The following is a 24,669-nucleotide window of genomic DNA, read 5'->3' as shown; positions in this document are numbered from 1 at the left end:
AGAGTTGAATTCACAAGATGGACAAAATTCCATTCCTTTTTTTGCTTTGCTCTGTTCCACTATTGAATAAGAAACTTTTGTCTCATCAAAGGGTTTGCAAAGTTTGAAACTTTATTCTTCTAATATTCTGCAGAGTTTTAGAAATAAGTGGTTTTTGTATGGGACTTTGTTGCATATATAGTCATGATGCCTTATAATGTGTCTCATTTTTTAAAATTGAGATGCCTGATTTAATGCTTTTTGTATTCATGACCTCTCAATTTCAATTTCATGTATATGTACTTTGTTGGGAACTTTGATTCTGTCCAATTGAGATGCCGTCATTTCTGCCATGCACCGCGCAAAAAGATACAACAAAGCTGTTGAACTCGCTGATTACTTCAACCAGTCAAAAATTGTTAGAACCGCCACCTCTTATAACTTGGTCATCAAGGTTCACTGCGACGAAGACTTTCGATGTTTTTCGGAGCATGAAGGCTCACTCGCATTTGAGACCTTCAAATGTAACCTATCGGTTTCTAACCAAAGCTTTGATTGACGCTGGTCGCATTGACGAAGCATATGAGCTCTTGTTAGATATGGCATACGCCAATTCAGTTGTTTACAATAATCTTATAGCTGCTTATCTTCAACTTGGAAATTTAGATAAGGCTAATCAGCTTTTTGATGATCTTAAAATGCAGTGTCTGGTTTATGATAGTGTTGTGAATGCCACATTCATGGAATGGTTTTTTAAGGAGGGAAGAGAAAAGGAAGCCATGGAGTCTTATGACTCCTTATTGAACCACAAGTTTAGGATGAGACCTGAAACTTGCAATGCTCTTTTGGAGGTGTTGCTTAAGGAAGCTATAGAGTCTTATGAGTCTTTTGACTTTGATTGATGCGTATTTGAAAGTCGATAAGATTGACGATGCTTTGAAGATTTTAAACAAAATGGTTGATCGTTGTTTCAAGGTGGTTGCAACCTTGGCCAACAGAGTGTTTAATGAATTGATTAAGAATGGTAAAGCTATGAATTGTGCACACATTTTGAGCAAAATGGGAGAACAATTACCCGTGCCAGACCCCACTTGCTATGAGGTTGTCATCAAGGGACTGTGCGGTGAAGGTTTGTTGGATGAAAGCCGAGAGTTGCCGAACCTAGCTATGATTCGTGATATTTTCGCTGAAGTTTTTAAGAGTGTTTGGAAGGTTTTTCCTAAGATTCTTTTCATATTGTGTAAGGTCTTAGAAATAAGAGGGTTTTTCCTAAAATTTCAGGGCTAGTTACATAGTCAAATGTTGTAATGTGTCGGTCTTTATATGAACAAGTATTCAAGGGATGTTCTGTCCCTTTCCTTCATATGAATGAGTGTGTTGCCAAAGAGATAAATGAAATTAAGTTAAAGCCCCTTGAAGTTGCTAGTCCTTTTGCTTTGAGGATTCGAGAGATAGATAAAAGTGATTAGATGAGACTTTGAGTAAGGGTGAATTTCAAACCTTTTCAGCTTGTTAAAACCGAGATGAAGAGGTAACATTCCTCAATGAAACAGGTTGCTGATGCATTTGCTGAATTCTCGGATTTTAGTCTTTGCTCTTTATCCTATTTGCTCCTACAATTTTCAGATTATATGATAATGGTTCATTGAGGTTTTTCTGATGTTCGTTGTTTGTCTATAATATCAGTAAGGATTTCGTGTTTGTACTGGTGGGATAGATAAGAAGCTGGTTATTTTGCAGTTGCTTGATTTTACATTTGATTTTGATATGAAGGATGTAGCTAGTGCATCTTATGAACTCTAATCAATTATTTTGATGTAGATAGTTTGTAGCTAGTAGAGCTTATTAACTCTACTGTTCTTTGAGAGTCATGAAATCGATTTTCAGAAGTGGTATTGCTTAGGCATATATGTACACTCTAGCATAGCTCCTCATTGGATCCTCTTTTGAAAAACAATAGAAAGAAAAGAAAAGAAAAATAAAAGGTCTTTTGAGAGTATGAGAAAGTCTTAAAAGAGTATGATTGAATTTGTGGGAATGTTTTGAGGTAAGGTAATCTTTTGTGGAAATTCTTCAAATCTTTTTAAGTAAATTTGTTTGAATGATTTTTTTTTAAGAAGAATTTGTTTGAATGATTGATTTGAAGAATTTTTAAAATGATTGAAATTTATGAAATTCTAACGGAAAAACGAGTACTAACGTGTTCATCTATCCGCTTTTCTCATTACGCTTTATTGTATACGGAAGGAATGCTAACAATACCATCTTTTGGCATATATTATGATAAAATATTTTTGACAAATAAGATTAAAAGTATATTTTTGACATATCTACTATGCTAACAATACCCTCTTTATACATATACTATGATCAAATATTTTTTAACTCCCATTGTCTTTTTTTTTTCTTCTTTTTCATATTAATACTTCACTCTTCACCCAAAAAAAATATATTAATACTTCATAAATTTTTATAAAGGTGTATTTATACAAACATTTAAAAAGTTGTAACAATCAATGATTATCTTGATTTTAATGTTTTTATTTATTTTTCTTCTTCTATTAAGTAGATGGTTTGAGCTTATGAAAAATAATTTATGTAAATAGATAAATTTTTATTTTAATTTGTAAGCTATCATTAACGAAAATTATGTCTTCATAAACTACCTTAAAAATTTATAAATAATACATAAAAACTTATTTATTTACGTAAGCTGTTTTATATAAACTCTAAAATAAGCTAATCCAAACACAAGCTAAGAAGTATTGGTCTCGTAAGAAAAAATATCGGTAATCCATCTAAAAAATCCCCCCACAAAAAAAGGCGGTAGTATTGATTTTCGATTTGTTTTTAAATAGCATCTCTGTTCGTAATTAATGTAAGTCAAAACAAAGTCATAAGCAAAATAAACACTTCATCTTCTCAAACTAAACAGGTTTAATTAAGAAAGTACCGTGTTAAGACGATTGTGCTGGTAGTATATAAGAAAAAAGATGCTAGAGTTTGTATCATTTTCATTTACCAAAATCAGAAGTTAGTTCGAAATCTTAGGGTTTCATTCAACTCAACAATGTCACTCCTCCGCCACCTCCTCCTCCGCCGTTCCTCCGCCGTCACTCTCCGTTCCTTCTCAACTTCCTCCGCTCAACAACAAGCAACGGCGGAGCCCCAGCCTCCTCCTGAAGAACTCCACACGCGCGTCAGATCGTTGATTCGCTCCGGCAACCTCGACGCTGCCTCTGCCATGGCCCGCCAGTCGACGTTCTCAGCAACAACTCGTCCAACTGTGTTCACCTGCAATGCTATCATTGCTGCAATGCACCGTGCGAAAAGATACAATGAAGCTCTTGATTTGTACGAGTTCTTCTTTAACCTCTTTAAAATTGCTCCTAACATTGTCTCTTATAACTTTGTTATCAATGCTTATTGTGATGAGGGCCGCATTGACGCGGCTCTCGATGTTTTTCGGAAAATGAAGGCCGATGCATCTATCAAACCCTCACCCGTTACTTACCGCATTATCACCAAATGTTTGATCAGTGCTGGTCGTATTGAGGATGCCCGTGACATCTTGGTTAAGATGTTATACACGGGCCATGCGGATTTCACTGTGTATGCTAATATCATATCTGCTTGTATTCAACTGGGAAATGTTGATAAAGCTAATGAGCTTATTGATGAGCTTAAGAGGTGGTGTCCGAATTATTACATTGGCGATGTGAGTGTCACTTATATACATTGGTTTTTTGAGCAAGAAAGAGATAAGGAGGCTATGGAGTGTTATAACTCCTTATTGAACCGCAAGTGTATGATGAGACCTAAAACTTGCAATATGCTCTTGGAGATTTTGCTCAGGTTTGGAAAAAAAACCGAGGCTTGGGACTTGTTTCATGGCATGTTAGACAATCATACACCTCCCACTTTTCATGCTGTCAACTCTGACACTTTTATTTTGATGGTCGATGAATGCTTGAAGCTTGGTAAGATTGATGAAGCCCTTGCAACTTTGAAGAAAGTTGGAACCAAGCCTGATTCTAGGCCTTTTTTCTTGGATATTGATGGCAACTCTAAGCTCATCTCCAGTTTCGATGAATATGATATGTTGTCTGAAGCTGAGAATCTATTTCAAGAGATGTACTCCATGTCTATGACTCCGGATGTGTGGACACACTCGTTTTTGATTCACAGATATTTTAAACTGAATAGGATCGATGATGCTTACATGACTTATAACAACATGATGGAGGGTGGTCTCAAGGTGGTTGGTTCGATTACTTGATTAAGAATGGTCCAACTCAGGTCGAACTTTGAAAAAAGAAGAGGAAGAATGATGAATCAAAGGATTCTGAATCCAATCCCAAAAGGAAAGCACTACATCCTAACATTTAACAGTAGGACATTTTACATAAACTGAGCTACACCCTAAGCATATTTTGTCTTTGTACATCAATATTTTTGGGGGTCTTTAAATTTTTCAGTGAATCCTATATTCTGTTCTGTCCAATTGTAGCTTCTATGCCCTTTTAGATCCAAACAAACATTTTGTGATATTTGCTTGTTAATAGTTTTTGTTGTGATACATTGTTTTTATTGTTGTTTGTTCCTGCTAAAAGTAAGACACCTCTCACATTTGCAGCAAAGTTTTCTTCTCAAATGAAGAAACTGCATCCTTATAAACATCAGAACAGAGTAAGTTTCTTTGATTAGGAATAAAACGCACAAAATCACGGTCAATGGTTTCTGTGCCATCTTCAATAATTGCCAATGTTCATGACTATGAATGGAAGAGTCAATTAGAGAAACATAGTTGCATAGAAAAGGTACACATTCAGTTACTTGGTTTACTTTCAAATGCATCGAGATTCCTAAGAACACATTCAGCTACTGAATATGTACCTTTATATACAAATATGTTGTTAGAAGCATTTAGACGCAACACTGTATCAAGTTTGGCTATTTTGTGGGATAAACAGGAAGCATTTAAATAATGGGGTGGCGGTGGCTCCCCCTTGCCACCCCAGTTCCGCCACTGCACCACGCATGACCCATTTTCAAGACTCCACCCTTCCTCGACCCTTTATCTCTTCAATGCCTGGCCATTAACAATAAGCTGCAATTTGTTTCTGGAAACAATAACAAACATGAGTTATTGTAGCACCAGGTGCAGCTTGGTCGTCGTGAGATGTAGCTATATCGAGATTTTGGATCTGATAGTTAATGAAGAGAATAAGTAAAAAAAATATGACCCATAAGGCTAAATTGAATATAGCAGCAATGTTTAGTGAAAGGAATGTCAATTATGCAAACGACACTAAGTCTTTAATCACTTCTCCATTGAAATTGTTGAAGTTGAAATTGGAGATGAAATTGGATATGGTTCTTGTTGTTTTTTATTTGTGATTTGTGATAGATATGAAACATTTATTTTTCTGGATATTTTTCGATGAAGTTCTTTGATGAATGTTTGAAAATGTGAGTTGAAGATGATGAAGATTAGTAAGGTAGAAGATGAAGAAAGAAAGGGAAAAAAATTAGTTGTTGGTACACGGTAAGTTATAATAGACATGCATAATCAAATGGTCATCTTTTTAAAAAATATATCAAACGGTTTAAATTAAAGATTTAATAAGGTCTATAGTGGACCACCCTTAAAGTTAGTTCACTATAAGCATTTGGGGTTAAACTTAACAGTCAGAGATTTATTTGACCGACGGAGATACAATTGAAGGACCAAAACATGAATTTTATTAGTTATGGGACCAAAATGAAAACTTGAAATTAATTAAGAGACCAAATGACTTATTAAGCCCTTTTTCTTATTTCTTATTCTTCCTTCATCTCCTTCATCATCACATTCATACTTCTTAGTCAATCTTCATATAACCCATAAATCAAATCCATAAATTAAACTCAGAAAATCAAATCAATAACAACAACACATAATATCATCATCAAAATCAAACCCAAAAAATCAAACAACAACAATCTTTCAAACCCATAAATTAAACTTTTTCAAAATCATTAAAAATCAACCTTTTGAAGAGACTGGAGAGAAACAGAAACATGCGTATCTATGTTGAAAAGGATGAATGAAAAATTCTCGGAGGTTGCGAAGAAGAAAAGCAAAAGTGTGTGTGACTTTTGAATAGACACAAACAAACACAATTATTGCTTTTATTTCTTCTCTCTCCTTTTGTCTTCTGTTTTACGCCAAAGCAATCTTTTTTTATTTCTCTATGCGTTTCTAGTTCTGCAAAAGGAAAATAATTGTCGGACAAAAATACCCTTTGTGATTTATATTTCAAACACCATATAATATCATCAAAATCAAACCCAGAAAATCAAACAATAACAATCCTTCAAACCCATAAATTAAACTTTTTTAAAGTCATACAAAATCAATCTTTTGGAGCGAAACAGTGTTGTTGGTGGTTGTGATGGAGAAAGAAATGAATTTGTGTTTCATGAGAAGATTAATGTAATGGAGGAATAAATGAACTAGGAAGAAGTGAAGCTGTGAATTGTTGTGTTTTATTTGTGAGTTAAATATTGATTTTTTTTTTCTTCTAGTTGTTATATGAATGTTGATGAATTTGGTATGAATATGAAGAAGTGGTAGAAGAAAGAAGATGAAGGAAGGAAAAAAATTACGTGTTGGCGGTACAAGGTTAAATATAATGGACCTGCAATCGAATGGTTGAAATCATATCAAAAATATTAAACATTAAAAAACTAACGAAAGAGACTAAATAGTAAACTGCAAAAGATTTATGAGACTAAATCGAAACACTTTATAGTTAGGGGACCAAATTGAAACAAAAAATAAGTTAAAGGATCAAATGATGTATTAAGCCTTTTATAAAAGATATCAAAAAATCCTTTGCACCCTAAAAATAAAAAACTTTTGCAGTAATTTGTGTTTTACAAAGCCATGTGCGGAACTACACCTAAAATAACATTATACTCCTTTTTTTTTCATATTATTTTTACAATATTTCTTTAGATTTTCAATACGTGTCATTTACTTCGCCAACTTAAAAAACATGTCATTTTTCTATGATTAGTTCATGTCAATTTTTAGAATATTGAAATGTGTTTGGTTTTACATAGATTCAAATTGATAAAGCACATCAATATAATACATCTTCAAGGTTACTAAAAATAAAAATGATGAATTTGCGAACAAACCAACAACATCCATGTTAATAGCATAAACCAACAGAGTATCTATGCCTACAAATATGACTATATTCAAGTATGTAGAATATTCATGTCTCAGGATCAGCAACGTTGATGACACCGAAGTCATTGAATTTGATTTGCACTTGCTCAAAGCTAATCATTCAACCTTAATCAAATAAACACCGCACTAAGATATAAAAACAAAAATGCGTTGCACAAAGACGGAAAATCAAAACAAACAGTGTCATGCAAAGACGACAGAACCAGGTTGGCTTGAAAGATAAGATGGACCAAATTAACCGTTGAATCAACCATAGAGACATAAGGAGGATGAAAAGTGTTGAGTATCGTCGTCCATCGACCTACACATATGAAAGTGGCTGGTTCACTCAGATGAAGTTCAGGAACGATGACGACGTCATAACCATGTTCTCGATATTTGGTCAATACAATGCTGAAGGAAGGATCGAGTTGGACGCTTGGTCAGATCTTTCGAAGATATTCAAGAAAGTTTGATTCGACTAATGATCTACGAAAAAATCAAGGCTTGCATGGATATACCATACAAAGATTTAAGATTTAAGTTTGAACAATACAACATTTATTACTTTTTTTTCCCACTAACATACCTATATTTATTGTATTTCAATCATCTATAACTATTCCAATGATCATAATTAATAAGAGTGTTTTAGTAAATGATGCACATTTTTCCATTAAAATTAACTATTCTAATGATCATAATTAATAAGAGTGTTTTAGTAAATGATGCACATTTTGCCATTAAAATCAACACTATTAATCATTTTTTTAGTAATCGTGTAAAACTCAAATATGACATGTATTGTGAGATAGAAAGAGTATAGTTTATACGAGTATTAAATGTGAATAATTATTTTCAAGATGTTTGGTCGACCTTGATGAATCTGTGTTATGTTTATTACTACATCTGTCCCTAATTATATAACATTTTTGGAAAAATAACGGGAATTAAGAAATTTGAAAGTGATAATAAGTTTTTTGTAATTACAATTGTTTTTATAATTTTATCTTTTAAGAGAGAATGTTAGTGTATGTTTTGAACATAGTATTTAATGTTGATTGAAATAAAAGATATAAAATAAGGAGAAAGCTAACTACTGCTTCAAGAGTAATGGTTCAGCATCCAAAACAAATAAGTTTTTATGAAAAAATTGTGTAATCATTACTTTATCAAATGTAACATTTTATATTTCTAAGATAAAATTTCTATTTAAAAATTCTTTAACCATTACCATGAGGATGCTGGTTAGCAAGACCCATAGAATAAATAGGATATGTTGATAAAAAAAAAAAATATAATTGTAAATATCAAATGAGTCTTATAAAAAGAAAATGAGCGGAGATAGTGGTGGCATTTAGGGTGGGAATGGGAGAGTTTCCCACTATGGGAAAGTAAATTTTAACTATTTTTTATTTCACTATCTTCAACCTCTACAATTCATCTTCTTCATTGTCCACCACCAACAAACTACAAGATCCACAGTGTTCATCTTCAACAAACTGTATCCTCTCATTTTCATTCCAGAATTTGGGATACCCTTTTTGTTTTGCTTCCACCTCTTTCTTTTGTTTAACAACATGTTGCACAATTTTAATTGAATATTGGGTTTCAAATTGATTAATTTATTTCAACCATTTTCATAACCAAAATCATTTTCAGTTTTCCTTTTTTTTCCAGACTCGGTTTCAAAATTTGAATTGAAAGAATCTAGAGATTTTTTTTTAGAAATTTTAAAAAAAAATCTAAAGCTATTTATGTTTGTTTACTATTATAATTTTTTTTTTTTTTTTTTTTTAAAGATTTGAAGCTCTTACACTTGAGTTCCTTATGTTTAAAAAAAATAAAATTGAAAAAGCTACTTCAAATAGCTTTTCATTTTGAGGCTAAAAATGATTTTTTTTAACAAAATGGATTTTTTAAAAATCTAAAACGAACACTACAAAATAAAAAAGTGATTTTTTTAGATAAAAAAATATTTTTTTTCTTCAAAAGAATCCAAAACAAACGGGACCATAATTTTGTTATAAATAAAAAATGCATTCACAAATCGATCTAAATGATAAAATAAAATAAAAAATCTGATCCAATTACCATTCATGGTGATATGATTAAACATGAAGGAAAACAAAATCCGAAAATATATCAAAAAAATCAAAGGTAAAGGTACATGGATTTTTAAAAACTAACCATGATAACAAATAAACGATTAATTCGTGAAGAAAAAAAAACCTATTATGTTTCCTACCTCGTTGCCTTCTCGCGCGCCTTGTAGAAGTTTCATAAATACTCTTTGTCTGGATTATATATCCCGGACCAGATTGTTAGTGATTTCCGGAATACGAAATCCGGACCAGATATTATGTGCTTTTTTGTGTCTTTCTTTGATGTCAAGGGTCTCTTGACCGTTATATGAACCCACACAAGCTGCAATACATTGCAATTGCAGGGTTCTTATGAACGGTCAACAATGACCATGACACCATCGACACCCCTAAAAAAACTAAAAATATTTGAAGAAAATGGAAGAAAAGAGGTGAAGTGAAGAATGAAGGTATTTGTTGAAGATGGAAGCCTATTTATAGCCTAAAACAAGTCCTAGGTCATTAATACAATCAATGAATACGTGTCAGTGGTTGTAACCGTCCAAACCCACATTAATGACTCTGAATCTTTCTGGATTTTACATTCTGGAATGTCCTTAGCCCTACAGGAAGTGCCAACTTTTCCCTCGTTCACCATTATCGCATGAATCCGGAAAATGTATTCCGGAAAACAGATGTGCATTCTAGATTTTATATTCCGGAATGCATCAGTCATGGCCGGTGGTCTGCACCACATGTTTTTGTCGGTGGTCAGGTCAAAAAAATGCGTTTTATCATGTTTTTTGACTGCATTTATGGCCTCACAACCGTTTTTGACCCACCCCTCCCTATAAATAGCCTTCCAAACCCCACCATTTCTCACACCATCCTCTCCCACCCTCTCCTCCTATTCTTCCTTCTACAACCATGGTTTTCCATCATTGGCCTTTCATAGATAAGGGCCTCGTTGAAAACTTTCAGGGTTTGTATGAACGGTTAATGAGGACGGAACCGCGCTGCAACGAAGTGCAGTTCATCTGAGGGTCATGTGGGTCAGTGTGATTCTTAGCTTGGCCTGCCTGGGCGTAAGTTTGAGCACCCCCCACCTCTCTCAGGGGCATTGTTTTCTTCTTCCCACCCTCCTCTTCCCTCCTCCTCCGGTTTTCCTCCAATATGCAAACTACTGCTATGTCCTATCACATAACAGTGGTTAGGCTCTTAGGAGATTAGAATTAGACTCTTAAGAGATTAGAAATAGATTGAGGATCTTATGTAATAAGTTTAAAAAGTTTGAAAATTATTGTAATGTATTATTCATATATTAATAAAATGAGTTATTTTTATGTTTGTGTCTTTTTATTTCTGTTTTTTATTTTACTTGCATTTTATTTTACGAATTTTAAAGCTTAAAATTGTAAAAGTTCTGAAAAAACCCTATTCTAAAAATTGTAAAAGCTTAAAATATAATGCAAAGAAACTATGATAAAATCAATATTTCTCATTTATATAATAGTTAAAATTCTCGTGTGGAAAACTCTTTTCCATTCCCACACTAAAATGCCACTGAAGTGAGTATGAAATACAAGTCATAATTAGTATGGGTCAAAACAAGCAAGTCATAATGAAAATAAATACACTTCATCTTCTCAAACTAAACTAAACAGGTTTAATTAAGAAAGGTGTTAAGACAATTCTGCTGGTGGTAGTATATATAAGAAGAAAGATGTTAGAAGAATTCATTTCATTTTCATTTCAAAATAGAAAGTACGAAATTTTAGGGTTTCAAACTCAACAATGTCACTCTTTCGCCACCTCCTCCTCCGCCGTTCCTCCGCCGTCACTCTCCGTTCCTTCTCAACTTCCTCCGCTCAACAAGCAGCAACGGCGGAGCCTCAGCCTCCTCCTGAAGAACTCCACACGCGTGTCACGTCATTGATTCGCTCCGGCAACCTCGACGCTGCCTCTGCCATGGCCCGCCAGTCGGCGTTCTCAGCAACGAATCGTCCGACGGTGTTCACCTGCAACGCCATCATCGGTGCCATGCACCGCGCAAAAAGACACAACGAAGCTCTTGATTTGTACGAGTTCTTCTTTAACTCGTTTAAAATTACTCCTAACATTGTCTCTTATAACTTTATGATCAACGCATATTGTGATGAGGGCTGCATTGATGCGGCCCTCGATGTTTTTCGGAAAATGAAGGCTGATGCATCTATCAAACCCTCACTGGTTACCTATCAGATTATCACCAAATGTATGATCAATGCTGGTCGTATTGAGGACGCCAGTGACATTTGGTTTGAGATGTTATTAGACTCGGGTCATACCGATTCCTCGGTGTATAATAATCTGACATTGGCTTGTTCTCAACTGGGAAATTTGGATAAGGCTAATGAGTTTATTGATGAGCTTAAGATAAGGTGTCCATATTACCACCATGGTGTTGTGAGTGCCACTTACATGAATTGGTTTCTTAAGCAAGGAAGAGATAAGGACGCCATGGAGTGTTATAAGTCTTTATTGAACCGCAAGTGTAGGATGAGACCTGAAACTGGCGATGTTCTCTTGGAGGTTTTGCTCAAGTATGGAAAGAAAACTGAGGCTTGGGACTTGTTTCATGACATGTTAGACAATCACACGCCTTCCACTTTTCATGGTGTCGACTCTGACACTTTTACTTTGATGGTCGAGGAATGCTTGAAGCTCGGTAAGGTTGATGAAGCCCTTGCAACTTTGAAGAAAGTTGGAACCAAACCTGATTCTAAGCCTTTTTTCTTGGATGTTGATGGCTACTGTCAGCTCATCTCCATTTTCTGTGCACATGATATGTTGTCTGAAGCTGAGAATCTATTTCAAGATATGTACTCCATGTCTATGACCCCGGATGCAAGCACATATGCAATTTTGTTTGATACATATAGGAGAATGGGTAGGAAAGATGATGCTTACATGTTAAATAACAAAATGGCCGAGGCTGAGTTGATTAAGAATGGTCCAACTCGGATCGAACTTTGAAATAAGAAGAATGATGAATCAAAGGGATTCTGAATCCAATCCCAAAAGGAAAGCACTACATCCTAACATTTAACAGTAGGACATTTTACATAAACTAAGCTACACCCTAAGCATATTTTGTCTTTGTACATCAATATTTTTGGGGGTCTTTAAATTTTTCAGTGAATCCTATATTCTGTTCTGTCCAATTGTAGCTTCTATGCCCTTTTAGATCCAAACAAACATTTTGATATTTGCTTGTTACTAGTTTTTGTTGTGATATATGGTTTTTATTGTTGCTTGTTCCTGCTAAAAGTAAGACACCTCTCACATTTGCATCAAAAGTTTCTTCTCAAATAAAGAAACTGCATCCTTATAAACATTAGAACAGAGTAAGTTTCTTTGATTAGGAATAAAACGCACAAAATCAGGGTCAATGGTTTCTGTGTCATCTTCAGTAATTGCCAATGTTCATGACTATGAATGGAAGAGTCAATTAGAGAAACATAGCTGCATATGAAATGCACACATTCAGTTAGTTTGTTTACTTTCAAATGCATCGAGATTCCTAAGAACACATTCAGCTACTGAATATGTACCTTCATATACAAATATGTCGTTAGAAGCATTTAGACGCAACACTGTATCAAGTTTGGCTATTTTGTAAATGATCTTTTGAAGCATTTAGATTTCTTAGTGCAGGATTCTAAAGGTTTATTTTTCTTGCATGCTATAGGATACAATACCTAGCTGTATAAAAAGGATGGATTGGTATACATATTACTGCTTTGTACACAACAGATGGATTGATTATTAAGGTGAAAGGGGCGGGGAGAGGTTGAAACAATAGAGAGATGATCCTCATGTAGTTTACCTTCCTTTATTTGTTTCACGTGAAGAGAAGAGTGATAGCAGGTTTTGAAGTCAATAATGCTTTTATTTATGCCAAATTAGTTAATTAGATTGTTCATCTACTTTTCACATGTTTTGTGTCTTTTTCTTTGGCCTTGTTCATGCTTGTTTTATGTTTCTGCATGTTTTGTGTCTTTTGTACTCACCTGTTTATACCAGTTTAGTTGTTTTCATTTTCTCATCTGCAACGTGCTTTATATGTATGCATCTTAGTTTCTGATTTCTGTTTTGGTGATGATGATGATTTTTTATAATTGTAAACTGACCTGTGCATAGGTGACTTAACTCTTCATTCATTTTAGATTCTTTTTTCATTCCTTTTCATAGCTTCAGAAGGCTGCAGTAGCAGTGCAACTTCCCAACTTCTTAGTGATTATGAGTGTACCTAACTTCTTGTGCAATTTTCTTATAAGATAACTTTAGAGCCGAGTTCACTAGATGAACTAAAATCCATTCCGTTTTTGTTTTGTTGTGTTCCACTGTTGAATAAGGAGTTTCTGTCCTATGAAAGGAGTTTGCAAAATTCAAAACGTGATTAATTTCATATTCTGTACAGTCTTAGAAATAAGAGGGTTTTTCTTAAGAATTCTGGGGCTAGTTACTTGGTCACACATCATAATGTGTCACATTCTTGATATGAACACATATTCAAGGGATGTCCTGTCCCTTTTCTTCATATGACTGAGTGTGTTGCCAAAGAGCTAAAGGAAACTAAGTTAAATCTCCAACGAAGCTAGTAGTCCTTTGGCTTTGACGATTTGAGTGCTCGCAACAAATGCAACTCTAGGAGCCGTTTTTTTTTAATATGATAGATGGAACAGGTAACATTCCTCAGTGAAATTGGTTGATGATGCGTTGACTGATTACTAATAATTTACCATTCGCTCCTATAATTTTCAGATTTTATGGTTTATTAAGTTTTTTCTGATGTTGGCTCCTTTTCTATAATATCAGCAACGATTTCATGTTTACACGGGTGGGATTAGAAGCTGCCCTAAGGATTTCAATTTTTATCATGTATATAATACGGTTGCTTCTTATTACATTTGATTTTGATACAAAGGAATTGTAGCTAGTAGAGCTTATGAATTCTCCGTATAAGCAAGCACTCTGTTTGTATGAAAGGCCTCTTTGGATTTACTAATTTTGGGAGTATCTGGGCTCTTTTGGTATATGCACTTTATAGAGCTCTTTTAGTACTCTATGGATATATTTTTGGCTTAACTTTTTGGTTATTTTGTAAATTATCTTTTTGATGCATTTAGACTACGCGGGGTACTACTCTATGGATTGATTTTGCCTACTGCTTGTTACTCAATGGAGAGATTGAAACAACAGAGAGATGATCCCCACGTTTACCTTCCATTATTTGCCTCATGTGATGACAACATTGATAGCACGTTTTGTGTGTTTGTTTCGTTATGCACCCTGCTTTGAAGTTGATAATGCTTTTTGGTGCCAGTTTAGTTATTTACATTGTTCCCATGTTGTTTTTTCTTTGGCCTTGTTTACGATTGTTTTAAGTTTCTGCATGTTGCGTTTTAAGTATTAGTAGCTTGTTTATGCAAGTTTAGTTGTTTTAAAATTTGAAAGGAGTTTGCAAAATTTGAAACCTGATTCTTCTCACGTTGTGCAGAGTTTTAGAATTAAGAGGCTTTTTCGTGAGAATTATGGGACTTGCCCCATATATAATCATGATGCCTTATAATGTGTCTCATTTTTAAAATTGATTTAATGCTTTTGCTATTCATGACCTCTCAAAAAAACACTGGAACAGTGTTTTCTATCTCATGATGATGATTGAATTTCTTCGGTAATCACTTACCTATTTTCCATGTCAAAAAGAACACTCCTAAAACATATCAACTTATTTTTATGAAATAAATCATTCAGTACAAACGATAACACAATTGGTTACATTCATAGTTCATGTGATGTTGTCAGTTGTCACAAAGTACAAGAAAAAAGAGAGTATTGTTTCTGAATTTTTCTCTAAATTTTTCCTTCCTCTCTTCAAAGCACTCTTATTTTCTGCCTCCAAACTCAAAAAAGAGATGTAGCTAGCTACCACCGCAACCGATTGCTACTTTTCCAGAGTTCACCCTGTGCCAAAATCCTATGTGTCATGACATGCCATTTTCACAGTGGCACATTTGTACCGTGTCATCTTTGTCCTTAAGCCACACATGTTGCACGTGTCCATCATAGTTCTTAGCACTTCATAATTTTTCATAAACTGGTTCCATCTAGATTTTCCCAATTAAAATTGTTGTATTAATTGCCATGCATTAGTTTACTACTTTCCATGCACGTTTTGCATTCTATAAATAAAACCATATATGAAACTTTCTTTTTCTCTATCCTATCTTATCTTGTGAACAATCGTAGTATTATGGCGTCTCAACAACAAAACCGTGAAGAACTTGAGGAGAGGGCAAGGCTTGGTGAAACTGTTATTCCTGGTGGCACAGGTGGAAAGAGTCTTGAAGCTCAACAACACCTTGCTGAAGGCATGCATTAATGATTAATATATTCACTTTTTTCTTTGCAATTTTTGTTGTTTACTATATATGATTTGAATGTATGTGTAGGAAGGAGTCGTGGAGGGCAGACAAGGAAGCAGCAGTTAGGGTCAGAAGGATATCAAGAGATGGGAACAAAAGGAGGGCAGACAAGGAAAGAGCAGATGGGGAGAGAAGGGTATCAAGAAATGGGCCGTAAAGGAGGACTCAGTACTATGGATAAGTCTGGTGAACAACGTGCTGCTGAGGAAGGAATAGACATTGATGAATCCAAGTTTAGGAATGACTAGAAGAAAGAAGAAGAAAACATGTTTTGAGTTCTGGTGTTCTGTTTTACTTATCATGTTGTTTGTTAATACCAATAAGTTGTGGTGTATGAAGTGCTAAAATGCCAATGGCTTGTCTTTTGGTTTATGTAATGGATGTTTTCTTATCTTTAAACTTTTTTTTTATTTTTTTTTTATTGAAGTATGAGAATTTAAATACCAAAAAACTGTGTTGTGGCCTTGTGTGTTTTGACTTTTGTTTTCTACCTCCCTCCACAAGGTAGCAAGGTCGTTCTCACACACCAGAGAAACTTATAAAAAAATAAATAATAATAATTAATGTGTATAAGCATACAAAACAAGAGAAAGTACACTTTGTTTACATGATAAACACACCAATTGACCAAACTATATTATTGCTTAACAATGTGGAATATTGTTTTGGTATTATTAGCTTTGTTATTATGTGCATTTCTCATATTTCATTTTACATTATAAATTTGAAAAATAAATAGCAAACAAACGAAAGGGGTCTGCGCCCTTTTTTACAATCTACCAAAAAGTGATATGCTTTCTTTACTTTTGAATATCTGTCCTCTCTGCCTTATACTTGATTCCTAATAAATCAACACAAAATCCAGGTTTTGGCATTAACCTTATGGTCACAAAGCTCAAGCAATTTTTATTGGTGGGAGGATTCGGATTTTGGACAATAAATTGAGAACATATAATCAAAGTTGAAGGAGACGGAAGGGGAGGAGTTGTAGGATTTATTTGAATTTTTTAAATTTAATCTATGTTCTTATAATATTTTTTAAAATAATTTTTTTTAATCATAAACATTAATTTATCTTTCTCTATATTTTTTTATTTTTCGATTGACACATGTATTGCGATTTTGATCCCAAGTCTTAAGAATCATACTCATAAGTGAGGTGGAGCGTAGTTATAAAAGCCTGATGGTAAAATTTGTAAGCATGTTGATGGATAAACGATTGCGTATTTTGTACACATTAATCTATTTTATTTTTGGAAAAAACTTGATTAAATAGGATAAAGTTGATTTTTATTTTATTTTATAATTTGAGATAAAAAAATGATTGTTTTATTTTTGAAAAATGATATTTATATAACAATTTCGAATCAACTATCTCTTTCATACTTTACTTGTGTTTTTACTCTCTCATCATCTCTCTTTATCTTTTATATTCAAAATATAAAAGAAAAAGATTTTTCCAAAATTATTATAAAATACTTCATCTATCTCAAATTAGGTGTTGAGTTTTACACAGTTATTGAGGAAATTATTAATAGTGTTTATTTTAATGTAAAATATATTTTATTTATTAAAATACTTTTATTAATTAATCGTTAGCAACATAGTTAGTTGATTGAAATGTAATAAACAAGAGCATGTTTTAGGAAAAAATTATAAAAGTTCTATGAATATTATAAAACAAACAAATAATTTAAGACAAAAAAAGTATTAAAGATAACACATAATTTAAGGGGAGAGAGTAGTTATATAAATATCATTACTATTTTGTTTTTAATTTGGGATGAAGGAAGTATGTTAATCGGAAGGAAAATTGTTAAATTATATTGATCTTTTATATATATTCTTTACTTAAAAAAAAAAAATTCCTATTAGCTTTCACTACCAACAATCTTCATTTATAATATTTGTAGAAATATTTTAGACAATTTTTAAGCAACTCCTTTCTCATACTTTCGTTTTGTTATTACTCTTTCCGATCACCTCTTCATAATCTTTCTATTGTTCTTCAAAAGTTCTCACAAAATAATTGTATAAATATCGGTACTCATTTTATATATACAACAATGATATTTATACACTTTTGTTTTTCTACATTCATTCAATAACTCATTCTCTCTATTTCTCTTTTCTTTTCATATCACTAATTTATCACAAATACAATATTATACACCTTTAAGAGGGTGTTTGTTTCAAAGTTTATTAAATTCATTAAGAATAACTTTACCGAAAATATATAGATAGAAGGTTTATTCTATGGTATTCTTATGAAATATACAAAAAAGATGTTTTATATTGCTTAAACGGTTTTTATACAAAAATAATTTGTAACAATTGCCTCGGGTGTTTAAGAAGCAATTTCCTTACATATATCCATCCCACTCATCCGTTACATATCCCTCATTTGAGTAAAAACTATCACACAAAGACCTTTTCTTTCTATTTATTTCTTTTTTGGTTACCTCTCAAGCTATCTCTTTCTAAGTCTAAGCTCTCACATCCTCTTTTCCAAAAAATCTCTCCGTCTCTTACATTCAGTAGAATCAAAACTATCAACTATCCCTCTCTCTCCCTTGGTATAACTAGATTTTTTTAATCGACCATTTTTTTGATATTTTTGAGCTATTAAATATTTTTATATATTTTCATTTGTTTTATGTTGATTTCTGATTCTATATCCGTGTTAGAGCGGCGGTAGCATGGTGGAAGTGCCCAATACAAATGAAAATTTTAATAAAAACAAAGTTTAAGGTTTTAGATTGAGTCAGAATAGAAAGCACATGTCACTCTTCCGCCTACTCCTCCACTTGCCTCCACCATGGCCTACCAGTCAATGCTCTTAGTGGCTCATCCGGGTGTTATGGTGTTCACATACACCGTTGTTATTGTGACAATGTACACGAGAGGTACATAGCATCAATAATGATGGTGTATGTGAAAACCGGGACATGCGTGTATTGATCCGTTCAATCTCTTCCTCAACCAGTAACATTGTTCACAACACTATAGCATGATCACATAATATTCACATACGTTGTGTCTTTTTCTTCGGCCTTGTTTATGCTTGTTTTAATTTTCTGCATGTTGTGTCCTCCTTTGTATTCATTTGTTTATGTTAGTTTAATCGTATTTTTTATTTTTTTTTAATGGCTACCTTGGATCGATTGAATCAAGTTGTATCTTACTTTCTGATTTCCGTTCTGGTGGTGATGTTGATTATTTTATCATTGATGCATTGGTCACTACAGTAGAAACTCTTTAAATTAATACTCGGTAAATTAATAAACTCTCTAAAATAATAAATTTGTCCGGTCCCGACTTGGACCAGTGTAAAAAATTGAATAATTTGATAAAATAATAAGATAATAATTTTTTGGGAGATCCCTTTATAATTTTCGGTCCCAAGAAAATCATAAATTAATAATTCATAGAAACTGAAAAAAAAAATATTACACTTTGTTGAAATATGATTTAATAGTTGTTTGTTTTCCTTTAAAGTTCAAGTCTGTTTGGAGCTCATCTCTAACTTTTCTTATTGCATCCAATAGCTGAGGTGTTGTATTTTTGTATTGTATCATAAAGTTGTGAAGAGTGTTCGACGCCATAAGTGCTTCCTTTCGCGTAACAGGCTCCAAAGACACCGTATCATCTTTGTCGTCATCCTCTGCATTGTTCTCAATGATAGTACGCACAATATCTTCTAAACTCTGAACCTCCGAACATGCTTCATTTTCACCTGGGTAGTTCATTAGATTGTCGATATCCATCTTATTACGATAGCCACATTGATTGATCATAGTCTGGAGGTCTTGAGTTTCTTCATCAAAAGTGGATTCATCCAAATTTCCTACAACGTCACTAGCTGAACGAATTTTACAGTGTCGGAAGCAATTCGCTATTGTTTCTTTTCGAACATCCATCGTCCAAGCTGGGATTGCCAAATTGATAGCATCAAGGACATTTATCTTCCCTGGATCAGTTTGTCCCACCTCATAACCTTCCAATATTTTGCGGTAAAACCTTATATGGTAATGCATCTTGAAAGCTCTTATTATCCCAGCATCGCAAGGTTGAATCTTTGATGTCATGTTGGGTGGCAAGAAGAACAACTCAACGTTTCTTAGCCCTTCAATATTTCTTGGATGTGCTGGACAATTATCCACCACAAGTAGAACTCTTCTACCATGCATCATTTGGTCAAATGAACGAACATATTCATCAAAAAGCACACTAGTCATCCATGCTTTTTTGTTAGCTCGATACTGACAATCCAAGCTATTCATGTTGACATTCTTGAAGCAACGAGGCTTTGCATATTTCCCAATAATCCATAGAGGGATTTTTTCAGAGCCATCTTCATTGCAACAAATAACTACCGTCAGCCTTTCTTTATCTTGTTTTCTTCCTTCAAGTTGTTTTATTGCCAGTGAATGATCAGCTTGTAGCCTATAAAACAACTCAGTTTCATCCATATTGAAAACATCTTTCATAGGGAACTGATCAATTTTCTCTCGAATCGATACCAATTTATGCTCCATGTCTTGTACATCAACAGACCCACTCTTTAAATTAATAATTATTAATTTATCGATAAATTAATAACTCTCTAAATTAATAAATTTCTCCGGTCCCGACATTATTAATTTATAGAGTTTCTACTGTACTTTATACATACATATTAATATTAAGTATATTAATTGTAATTACTAGAAATTGTTTGCTTTGATGTGGTTTTTATTATGATGTGGTTTTTATTTAGAGTGCTCAAGCTATTGAATTTATGTATTATACACATAAACATATGATATAATGAATGTTGTTGTAAGTGGAATGGATGAGGCAGAGGGAATAATATCCACATTTCAATTTCTAAGAGACTAGCTATTTGATATATGTCTACAATTTGTACAAAGCTTCCAAAAAAGAAACCTCGCAACAAATTATAGGGAAAAACAGAAAAATGAAGAGTATAAGCCTATATGATAACCTTATATGCAGGGTGACAAACAAACTACGACACAACAAAGTTACAAATTCTTAGTCCGTTGGTTAACTCTCTGCCCTAACAACTAACCAACGGACCAAGAACCCAACAATGGTTAGTCACTTGTCTGACAACCAAGAAGGTTTAAGTTACTCAAAAAAGATGGATGTCATGTAACATTGTCGCAATAAATTAAGAAAGGAAAAAAAGGAACAGTTTATCATGTTTTAAGCAACGTCATATGTTTGTAAATAATACGGTTTACCAGCCTCAAGTAGATATCCTTAAACCAAATATAAAAATCACTGAAATGATGAAGCAGACAGTTTTAAAGATTAGCTTATAAACTTTTGAGAAATATGAAGATTGATATTGCACTTGTTGCAAAAACAACAAGTTGGTCATTATTTATAATTATGGTGTATGAAGTGCTAATCTGCCAATGACATCTCTTTTGAGAAATATTACTTTTGCTGCAAATGTGAGAAGTGTCTTACATTTAACATAAACAAGCAAATTTAACAACAAAAATCATGGATGAACAAGAAAAAACCACGTACATGAAGAAATGAATGGAACATGCAAAAATCATGACATAAAAAGCAGGCAAATCGACCCAAAATACAAGGAACGTTGATGAATACATGAGTTGAGGAGCAAAGAGGGGTATGAAGAGAGGAACAGCACTAGGGATATGACTAGTGCAAGGAGGGATATGACAAAGAGGTTTGTGGTTAGGGTCAAATTCATAAGCTTGTTAGGAGAGCTTATGACAAACAACTTATGGGAGCTCATAAGCTCTTGTGATACTCTCACCCAAACACCTCTATAAAGTGCATATACCATACGCCCAAAACTAGTCAATCCAAATAGGCCCTTCATACAAAAAGAGTGCTTATACCAAGAGTTCATAAGCTGCACTAGCTACAAATCCTTTATATCAAAATCAAATGTAATAACAAGCAACCGTATTATATACATGATGAGCCAACATCAGAAAAAACTTAATAAACCATAAAATTTGAAAATTGTAGGAGCGAATGGTAAAATATGAGTAATCAGCTAACGTATCAGCAGCCAATTTCACTGAGGAACGTTACCTATTCCATCTATCATATTTACCATTAAAAAAACAGCTCCTAGAGTTGCATTTGTTGCGAGCACTCGAATCCTCAAAGCCAAAGGACTTCTAGTTTCATGGGTCCTTAACTTAGTTTCCTTTAGCTCTTTGGCAACACACTCAGCCATAAGAAGAAAAGGGACAGAACATCCCTTTGATACTTGTTCATATCAAGAATGTGACACATTACAAATGTGTGACTATGTAACAAAGCCGCAAAATTCTTGAGAAAACCCCTCTTATTTCTCAGACTCTACACAATAAGAAAAGAATCACGTTTCGAACTTTGCAAACTCCTTTCATAGGAGAGAATCTCCTTATTCAACAGTGGAACAGAACAAAGAGAAAAAGGAATGGATTTTAGTCCATCTAGTGAACTCAACTTTACAAGTTTTCTTAGTAAATAGAAAAATAAGAAAGGGTACACTCATGATTATTAAGAAGCTGGGAATCTGCACTGCTACTAGCCTTCTGAAACTATGAAGAGGAATGAAGAAAAAATCCAAAAAGAATGAAGAATGGAGTCACCTATTCGCTGATTAATTAACATGAAACACATAAAGGAAGGTAAATAACATGGGGATCATCTCTCTATTGTTCCAACCTCACCAGTCCCTTTCACCTTAATAATCAATCCATCCATTGTATAGAACTAACTACTAAGTATTATATCCTATATCTAGCAAGAAAAATAAATCCATAGAAACCCACCCTGAGAAATTTAAATGCTTCAAAGGATAATTTACAAAATAACCAAACTAGATACAATGTAGATTCTAACTACATAGTTGTATCTGACAGGTGCATGTTCAGTAGCTGGATGTGTTCTTAGGAACCTCGATGCATTTGAAAGTAAACCAAGTAACTGAATGTGTACCTTTCATATGCAAACATGTTTTTCTAATTGACTCTTCGATTCATAGTCATGAAGTTTGGAAATTACTGATGATGACGCAGAAAACATTGACCATGATTTTGTGCGTTTTAATCCTAATCAAATAAACTTACTTTGTTATAATGCTTAGAATGAAGAAGTTGCTTGCTTCATTTGATAAGAAATACTACTTTTGCTAGCAGGAGGAACAAGCAACAATAAAAATCATAGATCACAGCAAAAAGCAGTAACAAGCAAATATCACAACAATTTTGTTTGGATCTGAAAGGGCATAGTAGCTAGCTACATTTGGACAGAACAGACTATAGGATTCATTTAAAAAATTACAGACCCTCAAAAATATTGCCTTACAAAGAAAAATGTCATACTGTTAAATGTTAGGATGCACTGCTTTCCTTTTGGGATTGGATTCAGAATCACTATGATTCATCTTTGTTCTTATTTTTTTCAAAGTGTGATCCGAGTTTGACCATTCTTAATCAAGTCATCATACAATCCACCTTGAGACCAGCCTCCACCATTTTGTTAATTATCATCAAAGCATCATGGATCCTATCCACTTTAATATATGCAGCAAACAAAGTTGTGTGTGCGCGCGCTTATCCGGGGTCATAGACATGGAGTACATCTCTTGAAATAGATTCTCAGCTTCAGACAACATATCATTATGACAGAAAAGGGAGATGAGCTTAGAGTTGCCATCAACATCCAAGAAAAAAGGCTTAGAATCAGGCTTGGTTCCAAGTTCCAACTTTCTTCAAAGTTGCAAGGGCTTCATCAACCTTACCAAGCTTGAAGCATTCATTGACCATCACAATAAAAGTGTTAGAGTCAACACCATGAAAAGTGGGAGGTGTGTGATTGTCTAACATGTCATGAAACAAGTCCCAAGCCTCAGTTTTTTTTCCAGACGAGAGCAAAACCGTCAAGAGAATATTGCAAGTTTCAGGTCTCATCATCGTACACTTGCGGTTCAATAAGGAGTTATAACACTCCATAGCCTCCTTCTCTCTTCTTTGTACAAAGCACCACTGCATATAAGTGGCACTCACAACGCCGTTGTAATAATTCGGACACCACCTCTTAAGGTCATCAATAAGCTCATTAGCCTTATCAAAATTTACCACTGTCAGTTGAAGACAAGCAGATAAGAGATTGTCACACAGTTAAATCCACATGGCCCGTGGATAACATCTTAAACAAGATGTCACGGGCATCTTCAATACGACCAGCACTGATCAAAGCTTTGGTGATAATCTGATAGGTAACCGGTGAGGGTTTGATAGATGCATCGGCCTTCATTTTCCGAAAAACATCGAGAGCCGCGTCAATGCGGCCCTCATCACAATAGGCATTGATAACAAAGTTATGAGAGACAATGTTAGGAACAATTTTAAACAAGTTAAAGAAGAACTCGTACAAATCAAGAGCTTGGTTGTGTCTTTTTGCGTGGAGCATGGCACCGATGATGGCGTTGCAGGTGAACACCGTCGGACGAGTCGTTGCTGAGAACGCCGACTGGCGGGCCATGGCAGAGGCAGCGTTGAGGTTGCCGGAGCGAATCTCACACACACCCTTATAGTATGTTTGAATGGGGTAATTGATTTTTTTTTCATTGGTTTCGTAAATATCTCATGCAATAGTTTAAAGGCATCGTCAATGCGATAAAATGTTGGTCTCGTTGATGACACTATTGAGCTCTCGCATGAGATATTGAACAAAACGAATCTGATGAGTTTTTGTTTTATAATAATCTCATTTTCTACTTTTAACTTGTCAATTTGAATAAAACATGCATTTATCAATGTCTTCATAAGATTAAGACTTCAGTAGATTCACATTTTCGGATCAATAAATTAATATTTTTAAAATACTATATGGTGAGAGATACTTTCAATACATGACTAGGAATGGT

The 24,669-nt window shown here is 33.9% G+C and overlaps 5 protein-coding genes across 5 annotated transcripts; 3 read left to right on the top strand and 2 right to left on the bottom strand.

Moving 5' to 3' along the window:
• The first annotated feature begins 3,049 nt into the window (after positions 1 to 3,049).
• Positions 3,050 to 4,258, top strand: LOC25498793 (pentatricopeptide repeat-containing protein At1g10270). The gene has a single exon (XM_013593736.1). The coding sequence runs from the start codon at positions 3,050 to 3,052 to the stop codon at positions 4,256 to 4,258; it is 1,209 nt and encodes a 402-aa protein (XP_013449190.1).
• A 6,821-nt stretch (positions 4,259 to 11,079) lies between these two features.
• Positions 11,080 to 12,300, top strand: LOC25498792 (pentatricopeptide repeat-containing protein At1g10270). Its single transcript, XM_013593735.1, has one exon. It carries the CDS (start codon positions 11,080 to 11,082, stop codon positions 12,298 to 12,300), a length of 1,221 nt encoding a protein of 406 aa, XP_013449189.1.
• Positions 12,301 to 15,502: 3,202 nt separating this feature from the next.
• On the top strand, positions 15,503 to 16,154 carry LOC25498791 (protein SLE1). The gene is made up of 2 exons (XM_024770358.2): positions 15,503 to 15,701; positions 15,783 to 16,154. The coding sequence occupies exons 1-2, from the start codon at positions 15,584 to 15,586 to the stop codon at positions 16,001 to 16,003; spliced, it is 339 nt and encodes a 112-aa protein (XP_024626126.2). The 5' UTR covers positions 15,503 to 15,583; the 3' UTR covers positions 16,004 to 16,154.
• Positions 16,155 to 16,524: 370 nt separating this feature from the next.
• LOC112416659 (CENP-B homolog protein 2-like) lies at positions 16,525 to 20,293 on the bottom strand. Its single transcript, XM_024770966.2, has 2 exons — positions 19,283 to 20,293; positions 16,525 to 16,596 (listed from the first exon to the last, which is right to left on the bottom strand). Exons 1-2 carry the CDS (start codon positions 20,291 to 20,293, stop codon positions 16,525 to 16,527), a joined length of 1,083 nt encoding a protein of 360 aa, XP_024626734.2.
• A 2,940-nt stretch (positions 20,294 to 23,233) lies between these two features.
• LOC25498790 (pentatricopeptide repeat-containing protein At1g10270) lies at positions 23,234 to 24,284 on the bottom strand. The gene is made up of 3 exons (XM_013593733.2): positions 23,966 to 24,284; positions 23,542 to 23,880; positions 23,234 to 23,352 (listed from the first exon to the last, which is right to left on the bottom strand). The coding sequence occupies exons 1-3, from the start codon at positions 24,282 to 24,284 to the stop codon at positions 23,234 to 23,236; spliced, it is 777 nt and encodes a 258-aa protein (XP_013449187.2).
• Positions 24,285 to 24,669: the final 385 nt, after the last annotated feature.

This window comes from Medicago truncatula, chromosome 7 (assembly GCF_003473485.1).
Source record: "Medicago truncatula cultivar Jemalong A17 chromosome 7, MtrunA17r5.0-ANR, whole genome shotgun sequence".
NCBI lineage: Eukaryota > Viridiplantae > Streptophyta > Magnoliopsida > Fabales > Fabaceae > Medicago > Medicago truncatula.
This window is presented reverse-complemented; position numbering and strand designations above follow the sequence as displayed.

Coding starts and splice junctions, on each gene's coding strand:
- LOC25498793 (XM_013593736.1), top strand. CDS start 3,050: ATGTCACTCCTCCGCCACCTCCTCCTCCGCCGTTCCTCCGCCGTCACT.
- LOC25498792 (XM_013593735.1), top strand. CDS start 11,080: ATGTCACTCTTTCGCCACCTCCTCCTCCGCCGTTCCTCCGCCGTCACT.
- LOC25498791 (XM_024770358.2), top strand. CDS start 15,584: ATGGCGTCTCAACAACAAAACCGTGAAGAACTTGAGGAGAGGGCAAGG. Junction 15,702..15,782: donor TCAACAACACCTTGCTGAAG/GCATGCATTAAT, acceptor ATGTATGTGTAG/GAAGGAGTCGTGGAGGGCAG.
- LOC112416659 (XM_024770966.2), bottom strand. CDS start 20,293: ATGGAGCATAAATTGGTATCGATTCGAGAGAAAATTGATCAGTTCCCT. Junction 16,597..19,282: donor TATTGGATGCAATAAGAAAA/GTTAGAGATGAG, acceptor TTGATTTATTAG/GAATCAAGTATAAGGCAGAG.
- LOC25498790 (XM_013593733.2), bottom strand. CDS start 24,284: ATGGCCCGCCAGTCGGCGTTCTCAGCAACGACTCGTCCGACGGTGTTC. Junction 23,881..23,965: donor TGGTCGTATTGAAGATGCCC/GTGACATCTTGT, acceptor TTCAACTGACAG/TGGTAAATTTTGATAAGGCT. Junction 23,353..23,541: donor CAATGAATGCTTCAAGCTTG/GTAAGGTTGATG, acceptor ACCCCGGATAAG/CGCGCGCACACACAACTTTG.